The following is an 18,271-nucleotide window of genomic DNA, read 5'->3' as shown; positions in this document are numbered from 1 at the left end:
CTCCACAGTATGGCCCTCCCCGCTTCCTGCTGTTCCTTAGCTGCTTTCCCTGCTGCTGGAGGCCCTGTCCTGCCCTGACTGTGTGGTGCAGCTCTCTACCCTCAGCTGCCTTCATCCTCTTCTACTGGAAGCACCCCAGGTCATGAGTCTCCACATTGACACCCTCGTCACCAAGTTTCTGAACCTCAGCTCCAGCCCTTCCATGGTGGGTTGACCCCAGCACCTCATTTACAGCTATACCTCTCCTCCGGGCTCACCTTGCCTCACCTCACCTCACCTCCTCCTGGTTGTGTTCCAGGCTGTCCGGATTGCTGCTCTGCAGTGTATGCATGCTCTCACTCGCCTGCCTACCCCAGTGGTAAGTACCTGGAAGAGCCAGGGAAGTACCTTTCCACCTTAGTCAGCTGTCATCCACCCTGCTGTGTGACATGCAAACTGCGAGGGCCAGCCTATGGCCCCGTGGTTAAGGGAGGTGTGTGGACTAGGAGGTACACAGGGGTCTTTTGCCTTGGACCCCGTCGGTTCTGATAACCCTGTTGGAAAATGGCCACCTGGCAAAGCAAGGCCACGACAAGCCCCTCTGACTCCACAGCTGCTGCCGTACAAAGCACAGGTGATCCGGGCCTTGGCCAAACCCCTGGATGATAAGAAGAGACTGGTGCGCAAGGAAGCCGTGTCAGCCAGGGGAGAGTGGTGAGTCTGCAGCCTGGGAGTGGGTGCAATGAGGCTCAGCACACACGCTGCCCACACTGTTTGTGCCTGCAGGTTCCTGCTGGGAAGCCCTGGCAGCTGAGTCTCCAGTCCTGGCCTGGCCTGCTCTGACAGTCTCACCTGGAAGTACTAACTACCGAGCCATTTTGCCAGAGGCAGGGAGACCACTGGTCTCGGAATGCCTTTGCCTTTCCCAAAGAGAGTGCAAAGCCGGGCCCCTGCTCCATGGTGTGCAAAAACATGAATGCTGACTCCAGCTGATCTGTGAAGTAACTGGGTGTGAGATCACATGTATTTGGAGAAAGACTGGGGGCTGTGGGGCTCTTCTTTGTATGTCAGGAAAAGACACACTGAGGGTAAAGGCAGATGCGTGTGGCTCCGAAGGACAGGGACAGTGGATTTGTGTGTACCTGCTGGAGAATAAAAGAGTGCTTTTGGTAATTGGGCTGCCCATCCGTCTGCTCCGCCTACATGGGCCCTGGTGGCACACTGAGCATAGCCTTAGCCAGCACAGTGCTGTAGGACTGTTCCGGGCAACTGGCTTCCCCTCCATGCCCTACCATCAGGCACAGTGAGAAGCTACGTGGCTTTAAAAATCAAATACCTTTATTTCTGCCCCCTTCCGCAGCATGTGAGAAGTGGCAGTGACCTCAGTCAGCAGCAGCCTGCTCTCTGCTGTCTTCTCAGACTGCAGGGACGAGGTGCCAGCCCAGTGCTGTAACCGGGGAGGCAGGGTCGGCACCGGGGAAGAGCTAGCTGCCTGAGCCCTGGTCTTGGGCTGGGACTCCAGTTTGCCTGAGTAAAGGGACATCAGTCATAGGACTTCACATCCTGTCTTCTGCATTGTCCAGAAGGTTGGTCCTTGAGCTGTCCCAGCATGCTATCTTAAGGCAGGCTTAATGGCTCTTTTTGACCAAGGATTCCAGGAAAATCTGCCCTTGGAGGCCCTTGAGGCAACGTAAGAAGCAGAATGAATACTCAAGTTGTGGCTGGCGTAACCTAGCTCACACTGCCATCACAGAGGTCGAGTGAGCTGTCACCCAGGGAGGGGGCTCCCAGCTCATTCCATTCCCATGGGGCAGGTGACTGGAAGGTAGCAGCACTCGGGTGAGCCAGTGCCTACAAGAGAAGAGAGAAATGTCTCGAGTCCCAAGAGTTCTCGGTCGTCCTGATGACCTTATTCCTCAGCACACCAGGGTATCTTGACGCTGCCCTGGAATCGAAGGCAACAAAAGCTCTCACTTCTCCTGAACTTCGTCCAGTACATGGACCCTCGGTACCTTGAACGCCTTCTTTAGATCTTAGGCCCAACTTCTAAGGGACATGCCAGAATAGAGGAAGGCAGGCAGGGGTGTACAAGGGCAGAGAGGAGCCACGAGACTGACTGTAACCTCCCAGTCCCTGGCTTGAGCTCCAGCCACTTCCATGTGAGGAGGTGGTGACTGGCGGCCACTCTTCTCCCGAGAGGTCCCTCCACTGCAGTCACTTTGCACCCTCCTCTGCTACTGACTCTGCCGTTAGGGCCTTGAGCCCCTTTGGCTCAAACGAGCAACAATCCCTAGAGTCTAGAACTGTGCTAGGACAGTAGCCACTAGCTGTTTAAATCAGTGAAAACGAAACCAAAATAAAAATCCCTCGGTGATGTTAGGTACATCCCAGGAGCAGAGGTACAGAAACGTCCTTATCACAGACTTCTGGTGGACTGCAGTCTGCACGGATCTTACCTTCCTGTGTCCACACCCAGGAATAGCTTCCAATTGTCCAAGCAGCCATAGTTGTAAGGATTCCTAAATACCTAGGGCCAAGAAAAATATGTTTATATAAGCCTTATTAATCACCTTTCTGATTTTCAAGACTAAATTAGCCAAGTTAAAGTCTAAGCAGGCAAAGTTCTGGCCTTTTTCTTTTCTTGTTACAGACAAGAAAGCACCCCCCACCCCACTCCCGGGGCGGGAGGGGGAGGGTGGACAATCATGCTGCAATCCCTTCTGTCCTTTCTCCTCTTGGGATTTTGGGAACACAGGAACACATGCCCAGCAGGTTTTTCAACTGCCAGGTCCAAGACTCGAACTGTACTGTCAACAGTGTGGGATCCAGCGGCCTTCACCACCACGCCACTGACTGGCCCAAGGTCTGGCCTTTTATGATACTTGCCATGGCCTCTCTTTCTGGGATGACAGTCGTTTCCCACTGGCCCTCCCCACGCCCCAGCCCTACTCACTCTGCCCTTGGCCTGCAGCCGACGCCTCTCCTTCCTGTTGATGTGCCTTTCGATGCTGGTCTCCCCTCGACTGATGAGAACAGCATGCCATACAGTTAGGGCACCCAGGGCTAGTGCCACGGAACTAAGAAAAGAGCAAAGATTGGTAGGTGTTGTAGAAAGGACTGAAAGAAAGCAGGTCCAACACTGGGCAGTCCTGACTGGCCAGTAGTAGCTCTGCCTAAGTCTGTATTTCCCTCCCCGTAAAGCCTGGAAGAACTTCACCTCATCTACAGACAGCATCAGTGAACAAGCGTGGGGGGGTGGAGGGATAGGGGCAGGAGCTGAGAACAGTGGGGCAGAGGGTATTAGAAACAGGACCAGCCCATGGTGTGGGGGAAGGTGGCTGGGTCCCACACAGGTCAAGCCCCAGATTTGGTGGCTTGAAAAACATGCCAGAAGTGTGCATCCCTGCCCAAAATCCTGAAAGGAGGGAGAAGGGAATGTACCCACAGGGGGGTGCTTCCTCACTTTCCCCCACACACCCTGTGGCAAAATGACAAAACCAAAACACCAGAGGCGGGGATAGGATGACATGGCACCCCGACTGCAACCCTGTCCTTCCTAGCAAGGTAGCATGAAACAAGTCCTTTAAGTGCGGCCACCTGCCCCGCGGTGGGTGGAGGACTAAAGGTCACAGGAGTTTAACTCAGCATGCACACACAAGCAAGGGCTAGTGTCCTGTGTCCCCTGCCCCAAGGGGCTGAAGAAAAAGTGCTGATGGCTACCCCATTTCCTACTAGACTAGGAAAACGGTGGCAGTTCCCTCGGGGGTGGGCACCTAAACCAAGTTTTTCTGAAGTTACTCCTCCCTTAAAACTGAAAAATGAGTTAAATACCTGCACAGGAACCAGAGGTAGACAAGACTCTTGTGAGTCATCCTTTCTCGAAAGGAAAAGGTGGGTGGTGGGGTCTGGTGATAAGTCTAGACAAAGAAAACAGCAAGTCCTGGTTCATTTGTTCATCTCCAGCAACGGTCACCAGAGCCCCAGCACCTGCAGGCAGGAAGTGACCCAGACCCAGGTGGAGAGAATGGGGGTTAAAGCCACAGAGGAGTCAGGGCAGCAGCCAGATGGGTGAACCAAGCCCGGTGGCATCATCACATGGACAAACACTGGGCAGGGGCACAGCAGGTCTGGACAAGATGGCAAAGCACAGGAGGAGCTGACCCTGGGCCTATGGACGACACCAATGGGGCTCCAGAGGAAGCCACTCCAACCTTCGCCATAGGGCTGCTCCCTGAGACGGAACAGGCCCAAACCCACGCCACACAGACTGCCCGGAACAGGGAGAACCAGAACTCCAGTAAGAACTGCGAGTGGCGGCAGAGGTGCGAGCGTATGAGCCCAATGTGCTCAGATAAGGGAATGCTAAAAGGCACCAGGTTGGGGAGGTGAGAGGGCTGGGGGTGATGCAGACGAACCAGGAGTGAAGGACGATCAGACTGGCCCAGCCAGATCTCCACCTCCTAGAGCCCCTTTACACAGACTCACATGGACTCCTTGCTGCTCAGGCCATCACCAAGGCCGAGTTCTTGCTCAGCCCCAAGAGAGGTGATGAGGGATAGATGGCCAAAAATTGTCATGGATCAGGGACCACTGCATGCCCTAGACATTTAGCTCACTCATGGCCCATAGCCTCCCTGAGCACCCCTGATCTGGTCCACCATGGCCAGCCAGCCGGCTTCTACAACTAAACTTGAAGGTTGGCGGTCCAGTTGCCTGAGCAACTCTGAGCCCCCAGGCCTGAGCAGCAGGAGGCAGTGGGGTGGGGACAGCCCACCTGGTTAGCAACCGCCTGTAGTTTGTTCTTGTCGAGCTGTTTCATTTTCTAAGGGGATGGAAAACAGTGCTGGTTATACTCTCAGGCCTCTAGGACGGGGTGCAACCAGCCCCATCCCTTCGGGACAGGTTCCACACCTCAGGGTTCTGTGTTACTGAGCCACCCTGCTCCTGACCTTGGGCTCACCTCGATGGCAGCATAAGCCTCTCTAAACAGGTCCCAGCTTCCATAGCTGCAGTAGACACAGCCCAGAGTCATGAAAAAGCAGAAAGAGAAGAAGTAGCGATGGTTATAGTGGCCCACACAGTTGTTTAGCCAGGCTGGTGGGGGAATGATTAAGGATAAGATCAAACACAGTTTTCAGGGCTGTCCAGGCCTCGGATCCTCAGTTAGTGATGACATCACCTAAGCCTGGGTCTTCAAGTCACTGAGAACTATTTTCCAAAGGTAGGAAAATAGGAAACAGTTCCCAAGGTTGAGGTGAAAGTGTCCTGAGCTTTCAGAGCCCTCAAGTCTCACCAGGAAATCATGAAAACAGAAATCCTCCCTTAAAATGAGTCTGCCGATAATCCAGCTTAGCTGGGATCAGCCACACATCTGTGCAGGGCAGAGGGGGACCCAGTGGATACCATGGAAGCCAAAACAGTATCTGTTGGCACAACAGTCTACAGAAGACAGCTGTAGGAGATGCCTTGCCCCAGGAAGATCCATCCCAGAGAGCCGGTGAGCCTCCTGTTCTGCCCAGGAGACGGTCAGTCCCACAGCTCTTCTAACTTCTTGTGAGCCCAGTGCTCTCTGCAGGGTGGTGCTAGAAGCCTTGGGTCTGTGCTATTAACCCTGGGCAGTGCCTGGAGCTAAGGGAGGCCTCAGGCAGGAGGGAGAGCTCAAGGATACGGCAGTGATGGTCCATCTTCAGCACACACCTGTGGGGAGGGACACAGGCTGTTACGGTGGCCAAGGTTCCTGAGATGTCAGTGCTGATCCTTTCCTACAAGGACCAGCATCCTGCGAGGGTGGAAGGGGCACAGACTCTAAAGACAGCAGGCCTCGCTTCAGACCCAGCTCTGCAGCTGACTGGCTGAATGACACTGGGCCAGGTCACTCATTTCCACAGTGGCATAATGCGCAACTCCCAGAGCCATCCTGAGGGCTAGGTGTCAGGAGACAGGGAACGCAGCTGGGACCCAAAGGTGTTTCGTGCATGTCTTTGCAAACTCCAGGTCTAGGGTGTGCCCTGGGGCTACAACGTAAGGGCCACAACTGAGGTTCGAGAGAGCAAAGCAGAGACCCACCTATTGCAGATGCTGCAGTGGTGCGTTCGGGCGGGCTTGGGGTAGATGCACTTCTTACAGATGGAGACTGTGGCGATATCATTCCTGCCCTGTGTGACAGGAGACAGGCACCATGACAAGTGTCGCAGCACTATTTCTGTCCCTCAGAAGACTTCAAGGCACCTCCCCTGCCCACTCCTGAGATGGCTCCCACAGCCTGCAACTCCCCCGTGGCCCTGTGGGGACCCACCTGGGGTGGGTACCCAGGCGGAGTGGTGATGGCCTGGTAGTAGTGGAAGACGATGAGGATCAGATTCCAGTGGCTATAGAAGAAATGCCAGCAGAGTCGGGGCACTGAGTAGGTTCGGAGGATGAGGGGCAGAACACACAGGTAGGCGATGGCCACGATGGAGCCGGTCAGGACGACCACCAGCACCACGAACACCTGCCAACACCAGGGAGGTCAGCGAGATGCAGTGAGAGCTACCCTGGGTAGACTCGGGGCTGCCCTGGGATAGCGGGCTGGCCTCTAGAATCCAGTGTGGGTCCTCGAGAGACATGTCCCTCTGCTCCCCCAAAACAGCCCCTTCCCTGCTCCCTGGGCACTCACCACCCCAAACCAGCGGATCACGTTGTCCACCAGCCAGTAGACAGGCTCGAAGGCAGCGTCGACAGCAGTGTCACTGCCTCCGAAGGAGTTGTAGAGCAGAGAGCGCAGGCAGACCTTGCCGTAGCGCCAGCGCTGCACCAGGCCCCGCAGCAGTGGGGGACAGCGGCGCCGGTAGCCCAGGAGCAGGAGCAGGCGCAGGCAGAGGCGGGCTGGGCCCAGCAGCAGGCTCCGCTGGCCCCGCATGGCTCCTAGGAGGACATAACTACCATGAGGGTCCAGCTTAAGTTGTCCTCTCCCTGCCCCGCTAGTGGGAAGGCCCAGAGCATCAGCATGAAGGCCAAACACCTAGACTAGGGCCCAGCCAGGCCAGTCACCAGCTGTGAGAAACGGGAAGGTCCCTCCACTTTCTATATGATGCCTATTGCCAAGGTTCCAACCAGGTTCTGAGTGGGAACAGGAGGTCCCGAGCCTACGGGGGATGCACAGCTAGTAAAGGGTCACAGCAAAGCGGGAGGGAGAGGCAGACAGCTCCAAGGCAAATCAGTGTTCAGAGCTGCCTAGGCAGACAAACCTGTGGGTAGAGCGTGGACAAAGTTACCCACTGAGTCTCCAGCCATGGCCACTGGAGCAGGTTTCCCAGGTCCCCTGCCTGCTCTGGCCCATCAACCTACCTCCTAACAACTGCTCTTCACCGAGCACAGTCAGTGGGGAGTGCACACACAGCTGCACCTGGGTCTTCCTTTGGCAAGCAGTATTCCTCCTGCCAACTTCCTCTGGGCTCACATTACAAGCCAGCAGACCAGCCTGGTGGCATGAGATTCCCTGTCTCCCGTAAGGATGGTCAGCTACCTCTTGCATGACATAAGATGCTTTGTCTCCAATTCCACTCCCAGGCCCACCCCTAGGACGTAGTAGCCAAGACAACTTCAGGTATTCAAAGCAGAACAGCACAGGCAGACACACAGCTGTGGGAGGGGGTCTCCAAGCTGGTGGCTCACGAAGACCTCCGAGATGCCATGTCAGTGACGAGTCTTCCCTGTCTTGTTCTAGGGAGACACTCAAGAACCTCTGCAGATGCTGCCCCTGCCCAAGCTTCCCAACCAGACTTCCCAGATCCTTTTATTTATTTATTTTTTTTTTTAAATTTTGCTACTGTGTACATGCCCGAGACAGAGAAGGAAAGTGAGAAAGCTCCCCTCCTCCCCAGGTGTGATGGCCACACTGAAATCTCTTCTCCTCCCTTCTCTTCTCAAGATTTCGGGCACACACACACACTTATACACCTGGCTTGTCTCTCAAGTTGCTGGGTCCAGGACTTAAACCACATAGTAAGCCACGTGGGATCTAGCCACCTTAAACAGCATGCCACCGGCTAGCCCCTTCCCAGTTTTAGCCTTTTGCATGGTTGCCCTGCAAGTGACTCCCCCTCCTCTATGCAGTTTCTTTCTCATCCAACAGCCTTGGGCAGACATCAGCAACCCTGACGATGACTAGGCCAGAAGACACAGATGCTCTGATTCCTTCTATAACAGTCTCATCAATTGTGCAGAGGAAAGTCTTTTACCAGAACAGGAATTAGCCGACATGGTAGCCACAAAGCACTGTGCTGTCTTCACGTCCACTGACTTATTTAACAGGCAGCTCAAAACTCAGCAGAAACCGGAGGAGGCTGCTCCACTGTACAGATGGTTTCGATTCAGTAACTGGAGCGATGTACTCTCCTTGCACCCTGGCTCATCCCCACACCAGACCTTTCAGAGAAAACAATTCTCTCCTCCCATAAACCCTGTCAACCCTAAGGCAAAAAGAAACCACAGACTACGCCTACAGAAAATGAGAAGACAATTCAATAGCCCAAAGCTCAGTGGTTAAGCCCTGAGCCTAGAAAGTGCCTGACTGAAGTTGCAGTTCCCAGTGGTTTAAAAAATACAAGGATTGGGGAACCAGCAGTTAGCATAATGGCTATGTCGCTGGACTCCCACGTAGTCGACCGCGGTTCGCATCCCAGACCCGGTGGCTTAAAACTCACGCCGGGCACATGTGTGTGCGTGCCCAAGATCCCGAGAGGAGAATGGAGGAGAAGAGATTGAGGCGTGACCATCCCCCCTGGGGGGTGATTTCTCGCTTTTTGCCTCTCTGTCTCTCTCTGTCTGTCTGGCGAGCGCATGCGCCCTATAGCGAAAACCTCTCAAAAAAAAAACAAGGATGGGACCAGTAGTTAGTGTAATGGCTATGTCACTGGACTCCCATGTAGTCAACCCAGCCCCACTGACTTAAACTCATGCCAGGTGTGTGTGCGTGCGTGCCCAAGATCCCAAGAGGAGAATGGAGGAGAAGGAACTGCGGCGGAGCCACCCCACCTGGGGGGTGATTTCTCGCTTTCTCTCTGTCTCTTTCTGGTGAGTGCACATGCCCTACAGCAAAAACAAAACAAAAACCTCTCAAAAAAAAAAAAAAAACACACAAGGCATGAGTGTCCAAAATCCTTACAGGACAGAGAAATGGAGGAACAAGGATTGCTGTGTGACCATGCCCCACTGAGATATTCACTCTATGAGAAAAGGCACTCTGGTGATAAAAGAAAAAAGACAAAAAAATTCAGTAGGATCCCACACTCTGCACCTAGATTAAGAAACTAGCTGTTCCCGGGGCCAGCAGGTGCCATGTTAAGGCGCTGGACTCCCACATGGCCCACCACGGTTCCAGTCCTAGACCTGACAGCTTGAAACCCACACAAGGCATGTGTGCATGTCCAAAATCCAAAGAAGAGGATAAAGAGAAGGGACTGTGGAGTGACCATCCCCCTGGGGACGGGGGGTGATTTCTCACTTTCCCTCTCTGTCTCTGTGTCTCCAGCACATACTCCCGATAGCCAAAGTCTCTCCAAAACACACACACACACACACACACACACACACACACACACACACACAAACTAGCCATTCCTATCACCTCCTAGGAAACTAAGAGAATTAAGAGGGGATGTAGAAGAGCCAGCAGGTGGCATGGTGGCTAAGGCACTGGACTCTCACATGGTTGACTGCAGTTCAAGCCCCTGACCTGGCAGCTTGAAACTTAGGTCAGGCGCATATGTGTGTGCCCAAAATTCCAAAAGGATAATAGAGAAGGGATTGTGGCATGGCCATCCCCTGTGGGGAGTGATTTCTTTTTTTTTTTTTGGAGAGATTTTCACTGTAGGGCGCGTGCGCTCGCCAGACAGAGAGAGACATAGAGACAGAAAGCGAGAAATCACCCCCCAGGGGGGATGGTCACGCCGCAATCCCTTCTCCTCCATTCTCCTCTCGGGATCTTGGGCACGCACGCACACGTGCCCGGCGTGAGTTTTAAGCCACCGGGTCCGGGACACGAACCGCGGTTGACTACATGGGAGTCCAGCGACATAGCCATTACACTAACTGCTGGTTCCCGTGATTTCTTGATGTCTATCTCTCCATCTCTCTGGCAAATACATGTGCCCTATAGCAAAAATCTCTTTCCAAAAAATAAGGGGGAAGATACAGAAGAGGGGGAAGCTTTCTTCCTACTGTTTAGAACCAGTTTGGCTTAAAGCATGACTTTTCAAAATGGTAGTCAGCCACAATCAAATATAAGAGTAGGAAAAAACAGATTACCCCATAACAAACCTAGGTGACTTGTGGGCTGTCCACACTGCTGTTCATTCCCTTCTATGGTTAATGGAGTTCCCTATTTGCTATTGTAAGACACTTTTGATAACAACAGCACACCAACCAGCTGCATTCCATATGTGGATAAACATAAATTATATGCTGCCTCATAGCCACTTCTCCTAATCTTAAAAAAGCTAAAAATCCTCCTCCTCAAATTCTCCACTTTTCAGATCATTCTCAAGTACCTACTGACTTTCTAAGTTCTACGGTACATTTCCCGTAGTCCTGCCTCAAGGACTACATTTACCAACTTTCAGCTGCTCGTACTCTGACTATGTAGGGTTCAGTTAGGCCCCGAAGTATACTAGTTCTGTGATCCTAGGCACATCACTGAATCCTGGTGGGGCTCACTATCCCTGGTCCCCAGGCAATGAGGGGATGGGGGTAAGATGTTCAGACCCCGTCCAGTTCTAACCCTTTATGGTCTACACATATACTATAAGGTACAAATCGTTATAAAGCACCTAGCACAGTACCTGGCTCATGGAAGTACTCAATAAATATTTGTTGAATGAATGACCTGGAGGGATGCAGAAGCAGAAAGCCTGGTCAGAGGTCTATCTGTCCTACAAACACTTGCAAGGGCCAGTGTGATAACACTAAGGAAGTGTCTGCTCCTAGCATTCTTCCTGGTTAATAAAGACAGAAATAAAAACTTGTTAGAATCAGAGCATGAAGAACTAGAAAGCATTTTAGAAAACAAGTCCAACCAGGAATCAACCCAAACACGTATACAGCTTACAGATGCAGAGATACATACCAGATTTGGGTGAACAAAGTCTGCAGCCAGGCCCCCTCCCCTCACTTCAGCTAGTAGGGTACAGGGGAGGGAGCAGGGGACATGCCAAGGGAAAGATATGCAGTCCATGGGCCACAGCTGAATAAACAAGACTTTTCATCTCAGGAAACTGAGGTCGGCAAAAGTGAAAACATTATGTGCCCCAGTGGTGGGTGTGGGGACTGGGGGAGTGGGCAGGTGAGTAGTGATCTAGCATGAGCAGGGGAGGAAACAGACGAAGCGGGGTTAACTATCACCTCTGGACACAAACCTGAGTGCTCCCATCCCTCAGTAGTAGACTCAGGTCATGGTGGCCATCTGCCACCAACCAGCTTAGAGGAGATTGCAGGACACGGCACTCCCCTCTTCCCAGGACTCTAAATCACCATCTGTTTCCCAAGGGAAAACCTGACTGGGAGGTATGGGTGAAAGGGAGGGCCAGAAGAACAGATTCCAAAGCCAGCAGAAGGCCGATAAAATTGAGATTGAAGTCGTGGCAAATCTCATCGGACAGAGGCTGCTCTCAGGATGTCTGCACTCTTAAGCACCTGTCGGACATCAGAAAAGAGCCACATCTTACTCCTCTGCAGGGTCCCTTGGAAGCAAACATGTGGAGAGAGAAAGAGCAGCAACTTCATCCAGGGGCTACTCACTAAAAGTTAAGGCGGGGCCCCCAGAAGCAGAGAACCTGACCGCAGGACTAGAAGATGCACTTGGAAAAACCGGGAAAAGGTTTTATTTCTCCGGGAGAACGGCCGAGTCCAGCTAGAATTAAGTCAACAAATATGGGTTCCAGGTCGGTCTCTATCTCAATTATCTTCGACACTCTGGGACAAGTCAAACCTTGTCTCTGGACCCGAATTCCCAAATCCGAGAAATGGGAGAGTTGGGCTGGCTGACTTCCTGCTCTGCACGTTTCGGCTGCCCGGAGGGTGCGCTCTGCTAGAGGAAGGCACGGCCGGGCAGGGCGGGGCAAGGAGAGAGCAAGCAGCGGACACTAGACTTGGCCCTGGGACAGGCCCCGACCCTAAAAAGCGACTAGGATGGGGAGCAAGGACCGTGCCTTCGCCCTTACCTGTCGCCTGCTGACTCCCTCGTCACCTAATCGAACCCCGCAGCCTCTGCCGCCGCTCACCGCCACCCTCTCCAGCTCACACAACCCACCGCCCCGTGCCCCGCGCCCCACGGCCCCCGCCAGTGGACCCGGACCCGCCGCCTGTCCATCTTCAACCATACGCGCAAGCGCAAACGCAGAGGCGCGGAGCCCCGCCCCCGGAGCCATCCCGAGGCAACCTGGGAAGTGGAGTTACCCGCGGGAGGCGCGCCCAGCTCCCGGCGATCACGTGACAAGCGGACCAATCGGTGCCTGTCTTGCTGCGGAACTGCGCTTGCATTTGACCAATGAGAAGTCGCCTTGGTTTTCATCCGGGCTTTGCGATAGTGGCAGTCATGGCGCCACCCGTGAGGTACTGCATCCCGGGTAAGTGAGCGCCTCTCATACCGAGTCCTAGAAAGGGACAGAGGCAGGAAGGCTAAGCGGCCGGCGGCCTTGGGGGCCCGCGACTGACGCAGCGTTTTTCCTGCAGGCGAACGGCTGTAAGCCAGCCCGGGTAGCGGCACCTACACCCGGCACGGCTACATCTTCTCGTCGCTTGCCGGCTCCCTGACAAAGAGCAGCGAGAACGGCGCGGTAAGGGGCGTCTCCCCCTCTCTCTATGTCTTCCTCGCAGTCTGCCCTGAGTTCCAGTCCCCAGGCAGGAGCGAACACTACAGGAGAACGACGTGGTCTCAGTTCCTTGGGGCCGGGATCGCGCCTGCCATTCACTTGGCCATCACAGAGCAGGAAGGCGGTGCTGGGGGTCCGAGAGGGACTTGAGACGGAAGCACCATCTGTCTGAATGGCGCCGGCCGCTCCAGCCCCACCAGCTCCACCTCACCAACCGTAATCATTCTGGCTTCTTTCAATGTCGGTGATGCGCTTAACTCTCTTGTGCCTCAGTGTTTTGTTAAACACAGGGGCCACCAGGTGGCGTGGTGATTGAATTGCTGGATTCCTATGTGGCCACCTGCAATTAGAATCTGGGACCCCTGGGCTTAAACGTTGGGCCAGGTGCTTGTGCGTGCATGTCCAAAATCCCAGGAGGAGAGTAGGGAAGGAATGGTATAGCCATTCTTCTCTAAGAGGTGATTTCTCTTTTCTCCTCTCTTCCTGCACCCCCTCCGAGTGCATTTGCCCTGTGGCAAAAACCTAAAACAAACACACACTCACAAAGGACTGTTTCTTTCCAAGCACTTATTTCAGCATATGAGTAAGCACTCCGTTCCATGTTTTGCTGAACTCTTAAGTTCTTTGGAGGTAGGCCCCACCATCACACCTTTGGTGCCTGACACAGGGTCACTCAATGGATGTTGTGTGTGAGTAATACTGTCCTCCCTAGTTCCAGAAGTTGATTGAGAGTCAGATAAACAGTATTTGAAGGAGCAGCTTAAAACCCATAGCACAATTTAAAGATTCAGAGTTAGAATACTTAGATATTGGATAACGACGCATTGATTCTCTTTTGGGTAATACTCTTTGAAACTCTGGTTTTGGGTTCTTCCTCACCTATAAAATGAGGGACTTTTTATTCAGTTTTGGGAATGTCCTTAATATTACCAAGTTTGTTCATTTATAGATGTTTCTTGAGCATTTTCATGTGTTGGGCACAGTGTTAACCTCCGTAGAATGTACAATGAACCATATACACTTGGTTTCTGTTATCGGGCGCACAGACACAAATTGTAAACCAGTAAATGCTCTAATGAGTGCTTGGTTACAAAAACGATGACAGTTTTGAAAGGGTGTTACATGATACCTTGAAGACATGTGACAGGAAAACCTACCTTAGTCAGTGGAAGTAACATTTACTGAATCATCTACAGTTTTATATAAGGGTTGGGTAAAGCCTGGCTCTATAGCCTAGTGATTAAGGGAGCTGGATCCCACATAGCCAATCACAGTTTGAATCCTGGCCTTGGCGGCTTAAAAAACACACAGGGTGAGCCAGAGGGTGTCATGGTGGTGAAGGTGCTGGACTCTACATGGCTGATAGTTCTTCAAGTCCTGGACGTGTGAGTTGAAAATCATGCCAGGGTATGTGCTTGCATGCCAAAAATCCCAGGAGGAGAATGGAGAGGGGATTGTGGCATGCCTATCCTCCCCGGGGGATGATTTCTCACTTTCCTGCTCACTGTTTCTCTCTGGGAGTACACATACCCTATAAGAAAAAAATTTCAGAGCCTAAAAAAAAAAAAAAAAAAAGAAAACACAGGGTACATGTGCATGTTCTTGTATGCTCAAAATCCCAAAAGGAAAGGCAAGTGGAGGAGAAGGGATTATGGCGTGACTATTTCCCATTTTCCCATGGAGAATGCCTGCTCTCTCACTCTCAGTATCTGTTTATCTTCCCAGCGAGCACACATGCCCTTCAGCAAATTTAAAAAAAGAAAAATGTTTTATGCTAATAACCAATACCATGCTCAAAAAGAAAAAAACTACTGCTTCTTTTATAATAGAAGAAAACATGAGGCCAGCAGGTGCTATAGTGATTAAGACACTGTATTCACTTTCCCTCTCTCTGTCTCTTGGTGAGTATACAGCCCTATGTCAAAAACTTAAAAAGCACACAATAAAAAAGAGTGGCCACTACAATATAACACTTATTTGGAAATGCTGGCCTGTGTAATAAAATAAGAAACAGGGCCACCTGGTTGCATGGAGGTTAAGGTGCTAGATCCCATGTGATTGACTTTGCCGTTTGAGTCCTCGACTTGTGCCTTGAAAATCACAGTGGGCGTGTGTGCATGCCCACCCAAAATGCTAAGAAGAGATTGGAGGGAAATAGATTATAGTGTGGCCCTATCACCCGTGGGTGGGGGGTGATTTCTCGCTTTCCCCCTTCTCTCTCTCTCATTCTCTCTTTCTGACAGTGCATGCACCCTATAGCAAAAATAAATAAATAAGAAAAAGAAAAAAGTGGTATAATTTCAGAGAAAACGGTCAAACTATCCATGCTGTCAGACAATATGGTTGTATACTAAGAAATTCCAGGAGCATAAGTAAAGCTTAAGGGACTAGCAGATGTCGTAGCAGTTACGTCACTGGACTCCCACATGGACAACCATGGTTCGAGTTCTGGACCTGGTGGCTTCAAAATCACACCAGGAGCATGTACATGTGTGCTTAAGATCCTGGGAGGTGAAAGGGTTGCGGTGTAGCCATCCCCCCTGTGGCGGGGGGGTGTGAGTTTCCACTTTACTTTTCTCTGTCTTTGTCTCTGTCTCTCTCCAGTGAGCACATGCACCCTAAGGCAATAACCTTTTAAGAAAGAAAGAAAACTTTGAACTAATCTGGAATGGATAGGTTATGCATTCTAGCTGCATTCTTCCTGTAGTCCCTCTTGTCCTCTTACTTTCTAAAATGTCTAAGGCCCTCTGCTTTAGGCTATAGATGAAGCCATATTCTACTGCCCTTGTTACGGCAACTGTGCTTCAAGGCATTCCTTTTGGGGTGGGGGAGGTTTTCACTATAGAGCACGTGCGATCGCCAGACAGACAGAGACAGAGAGACAGAAAGCGAGAAATCACCCCCCAGGGGGGATGGCCACCCCACAATTCCTTCTCCTCCATTCTCCTCTCGGGATCTTGGGCATGCACATGCACCCGGCATGAGTTTTAAGCCACCGGGTCCGGGACGCGAACCGCGGTCGACTACGTGGGAGTGCAGTAACATAGCTATTACGCCAACTGCTGGTCCCCCTCAAGGCATTCCTACATTACTCTCAAACTACAAGTACCTTACAGGACTTAGCCAGGACATTCTTTTTTACTTTTATTTATTCATTTGTTTACTTTTAGAGATATGATCTCACTATGTTGTCCAGGCTGGCATTGAACTTATGAACTTCCTGCCTCAGCCAACCTGAGAAGCTGGAATTACATGTACACACCATCACACCCAGGAAAGGACATTCATTTCTTTTTGTTCTCTCTGTAGCTTCCTGTGATATCTGTGACAAGAGAAACAGAGTCCCAGTTACTGCCAGATGTGGGAGCTATTGTAACCTGCAAGGTAAGTTGGTCCTAACCTCCATAGTTAAGACACCCATCCGATGCTGAAACCATGATCCGTCTAGAACTGGAGTGTCTGATATAGTAGCCACTGACCACACGTTACTGTTTAAATTTAATAGTTACCAAAAATTGTTTTCCAGAGATTGCAGGGGAGAGGTAGACCCATTTATAGACCCAAGAATGCATACAAACAAAACAAATAACTTACAGTATACCATAACAAAGTGAAAAAAATTTTCGAAAGGGCATGGTAGATTTATAAAACTCTCATTAAAAAAACTGGTAGAGGGACCAGCAGTTAGTGTAATGGCTATGTCACTGGACTCCCACGTAGTCGACCACGGTTCGAGTCCCAGACCCAGTGGCTTAAAACTCACGCCGGAGGGACCAGCAGTTAGCGTAATGGCTATGTCGCTGGACTCCCATGTAGTCGACCATGGTTCGAGTCCTGGACCTGGTGGCTTAAACTCATGCCGGGCACGTGTGCGTGTATGCCCAACATCCTGGGAGGAGAATGGAGGAGAAGGGGTTGTGGTGTGGCCATCCCCCCTGGGGGGGTGATTTCTCACTTTCTGTCTCTCTGTCTCTGTCTGGCGAGCCCACACACCCTATAGCAAAAAACCTCTGAAAAAAAAAAAAAAAGAACTCACACCGGGCGCGTGTGCATGCGGGCCCAAGATCCCGTGAGGAGGAAGGAGGAGAAGGGATTGTGGCATGGCCATCCCCCCTGAAGGGTGATTTCTCGCTTTCTGTCTTTCTGGCGAGCGCACACATCCTATAGCAAAAATATCTCCAAAAAAAGAAATTACCAAAAAAAAAACTGGTAGAATAGGGGACCAGCAGGCAGTATGGTTAAGGTGCTAGATGCTCCCACACGACTGACCAAGGTTCTAGTCCTGGACCTGGTAGCTTGACAGTCTGAGTATCTTGTCTTTGGTTTTGGTTAACCTGGCTATAATGTGTCTTGGAGAAGATCTTCTTGGGTTGATTCTATTCAGGGTCCTTTGTATTTCTTGGGCCTGGATCTTTGAATGGTTTTCTAGGTTTAGAAAGTTTTCTTGCAGAATTTCAGAGAGTAGTTCGTCAGTGCCCGTATTAGTCTCTTCACCATCTGGGATACCAATTATCCGGATGTTTGGACGTTTAATGGTATCTAGTATTTCTCGTATATTATACTCATTTTGTGGGGGCTATTTTCTGTCTTTGTGGTGGATTTTTCTAGTCCAGCAATTCTGTCTTCTACATCTGAGATTTGATTTTCTGTACGATCTAGTCTGCTTTTAATACTTTTTTTTTTTTAAGATTATTTATTTATTTATTTATTTATTATTTTCACATGCATTTTGCCAGAGAAAGAGAGGAAGACTGAGAAAGCAAGCTGCCAGGTTTGAGACTTGAACCTCTGTTGGCCATGTGGGAATTCAAGCACCTCAACCACTACTACACCTGCTGGTCCCTGCTTTTAATACTTTTAAGGGAGGTTTTGACTTCCTGTACTTGATTCTTTTTATGGTATGTATTTCCTCTTTCAGATCTTGCAAGAACTTCTTCACCTCCTGGAACCCTTTGGCTTTTTTTTCCTGCGTCTTCTGGAGTTCATTGTCTCTCTTCTCTTCCATCTCTATTAGCTTTGTCACTATGAATATTCTAAATTCTTTATCAGACATTTCCATGAGTTCCATTACACTGTCTGTGGATGAAGAGAACTTATTCTTTTCCCTTGAGGAAGAGGTATTTTCTTGGTTTCTTATACTTATTATGCCTCTGCAGTGACTTCTAGTCATCCGATGGGTTGTTTCTTCCTAATTTCTAGAAGTTCAATGTGAGTGTGCAGAGGCATGCAGGAGAAGGTGATCTGTAAACTCTTTACCGTTTTGGTTTTCTCCAGGGTGATCTACCAGTGTGAATTCTCAGCAAAAAACATCTTCATTTCTTTTTAAGTGCTTAGTGGCCACTTGCCTGCTGCCTGCAGTATTATTCATAATATGACATTTTTGTCATCACAGAAGTTTGTTTTAATTTTTCTGTAGGGTCCATGTGCTTGCTGGAGAGAGCTGG

At 51.0% G+C, this 18,271-nt stretch overlaps 3 protein-coding genes across 7 annotated transcripts in view; 2 read left to right on the top strand and 1 right to left on the bottom strand.

The window, feature by feature from the left end:
* The window catches only part of MMS19 (MMS19 cytosolic iron-sulfur assembly component), a gene marked incomplete at its 5' end in the record, with an annotated part of 20,742 nt that extends 19,590 nt beyond the window's left edge, over window positions 1-1,152 (top strand). For both annotated transcript variants that reach the window (XM_014591156.1, XM_014591155.1), the window contains 4 exon segments: window positions 41-205; window positions 299-358; window positions 593-693; window positions 766-1,152. In XM_014591156.1, coding sequence (XP_014446642.1) covers window positions 41-205; window positions 299-358; window positions 593-693; window positions 766-793 — 354 coding nt within the window.
* A 143-nt stretch (window positions 1,153-1,295) lies between these two features.
* Window positions 1,296-12,254, bottom strand: ZDHHC16 (zDHHC palmitoyltransferase 16). Of its 4 annotated transcripts, XM_027775270.1 has the most exons (12): window positions 12,177-12,254; window positions 11,373-11,649; window positions 10,800-10,952; window positions 6,635-6,882; window positions 6,275-6,469; window positions 6,046-6,134; window positions 4,940-4,985; window positions 4,754-4,801; window positions 3,811-3,896; window positions 2,933-3,056; window positions 2,436-2,506; window positions 1,296-1,830 (listed from the first exon to the last, which is right to left on the bottom strand). In XM_027775270.1, the coding sequence occupies exons 4-12, from the start codon at window positions 6,875-6,877 to the stop codon at window positions 1,716-1,718; spliced, it is 1,017 nt and encodes a 338-aa protein (XP_027631071.1). In that variant the 5' UTR covers window positions 6,878-6,882; window positions 10,800-10,952; window positions 11,373-11,649; window positions 12,177-12,254; the 3' UTR covers window positions 1,296-1,715. The 4 variants fall into 4 exon arrangements, with proteins under 4 accessions (XP_027631071.1, XP_027631068.1, XP_027631070.1 ...); XM_027775267.1 differs by lacking the exons at window positions 10,800-10,952; window positions 11,373-11,649; window positions 12,177-12,254 and adding an exon at window positions 5,648-5,676 and having other exon boundaries at window positions 4,940-5,073; XM_027775268.1 differs by lacking the exons at window positions 10,800-10,952; window positions 11,373-11,649; window positions 12,177-12,254 and adding an exon at window positions 5,648-5,676 and having other exon boundaries at window positions 1,789-1,924; window positions 4,940-5,073.
* Window positions 8,219-18,271, top strand: part of LOC102480761 (exosome complex component CSL4) — a 27,606-nt gene continuing 17,553 nt past the window's right edge. The window contains exons 1-5 of the mRNA XM_006157401.3: window positions 8,219-8,347; window positions 12,252-12,463; window positions 12,568-12,581; window positions 12,703-12,791; window positions 16,137-16,211. Coding sequence (XP_006157463.2) covers window positions 8,219-8,347; window positions 12,252-12,463; window positions 12,568-12,581; window positions 12,703-12,791; window positions 16,137-16,211 — 519 coding nt within the window. The remainder of the gene's footprint in view (window positions 8,348-12,251; window positions 12,464-12,567; window positions 12,582-12,702; window positions 12,792-16,136; window positions 16,212-18,271) is intronic.

Source organism: Tupaia chinensis, unplaced genomic scaffold, assembly GCF_000334495.1.
Source record: "Tupaia chinensis unplaced genomic scaffold, TupChi_1.0 Scaffold000539_1, whole genome shotgun sequence".
In the NCBI taxonomy this organism is placed as follows: Eukaryota; Metazoa; Chordata; class Mammalia; order Scandentia; family Tupaiidae; genus Tupaia; species Tupaia belangeri.
This window is presented reverse-complemented; position numbering and strand designations above follow the sequence as displayed.

Bases quoted from the DNA above. Each gene is read 5' to 3' on its own strand.
- ZDHHC16 (XM_027775267.1), bottom strand. From the start codon at position 6,877: ATGCGGGGCCAGCGGAGCCTGCTGCTGGGCCCAGCCCGCCTCTGCCTG. The intron at 6,135-6,274 runs GTGGGTCCCCAC...CCTGTCACACAG, and splicing joins CGCCTGGGTACCCACCCCAG to GGCAGGAATGATATCGCCAC. The intron at 4,802-4,939 runs GTGAGCCCAAGG...CCATCCCCTTAG, and splicing joins AGGCTTATGCTGCCATCGAG to AAAATGAAACAGCTCGACAA.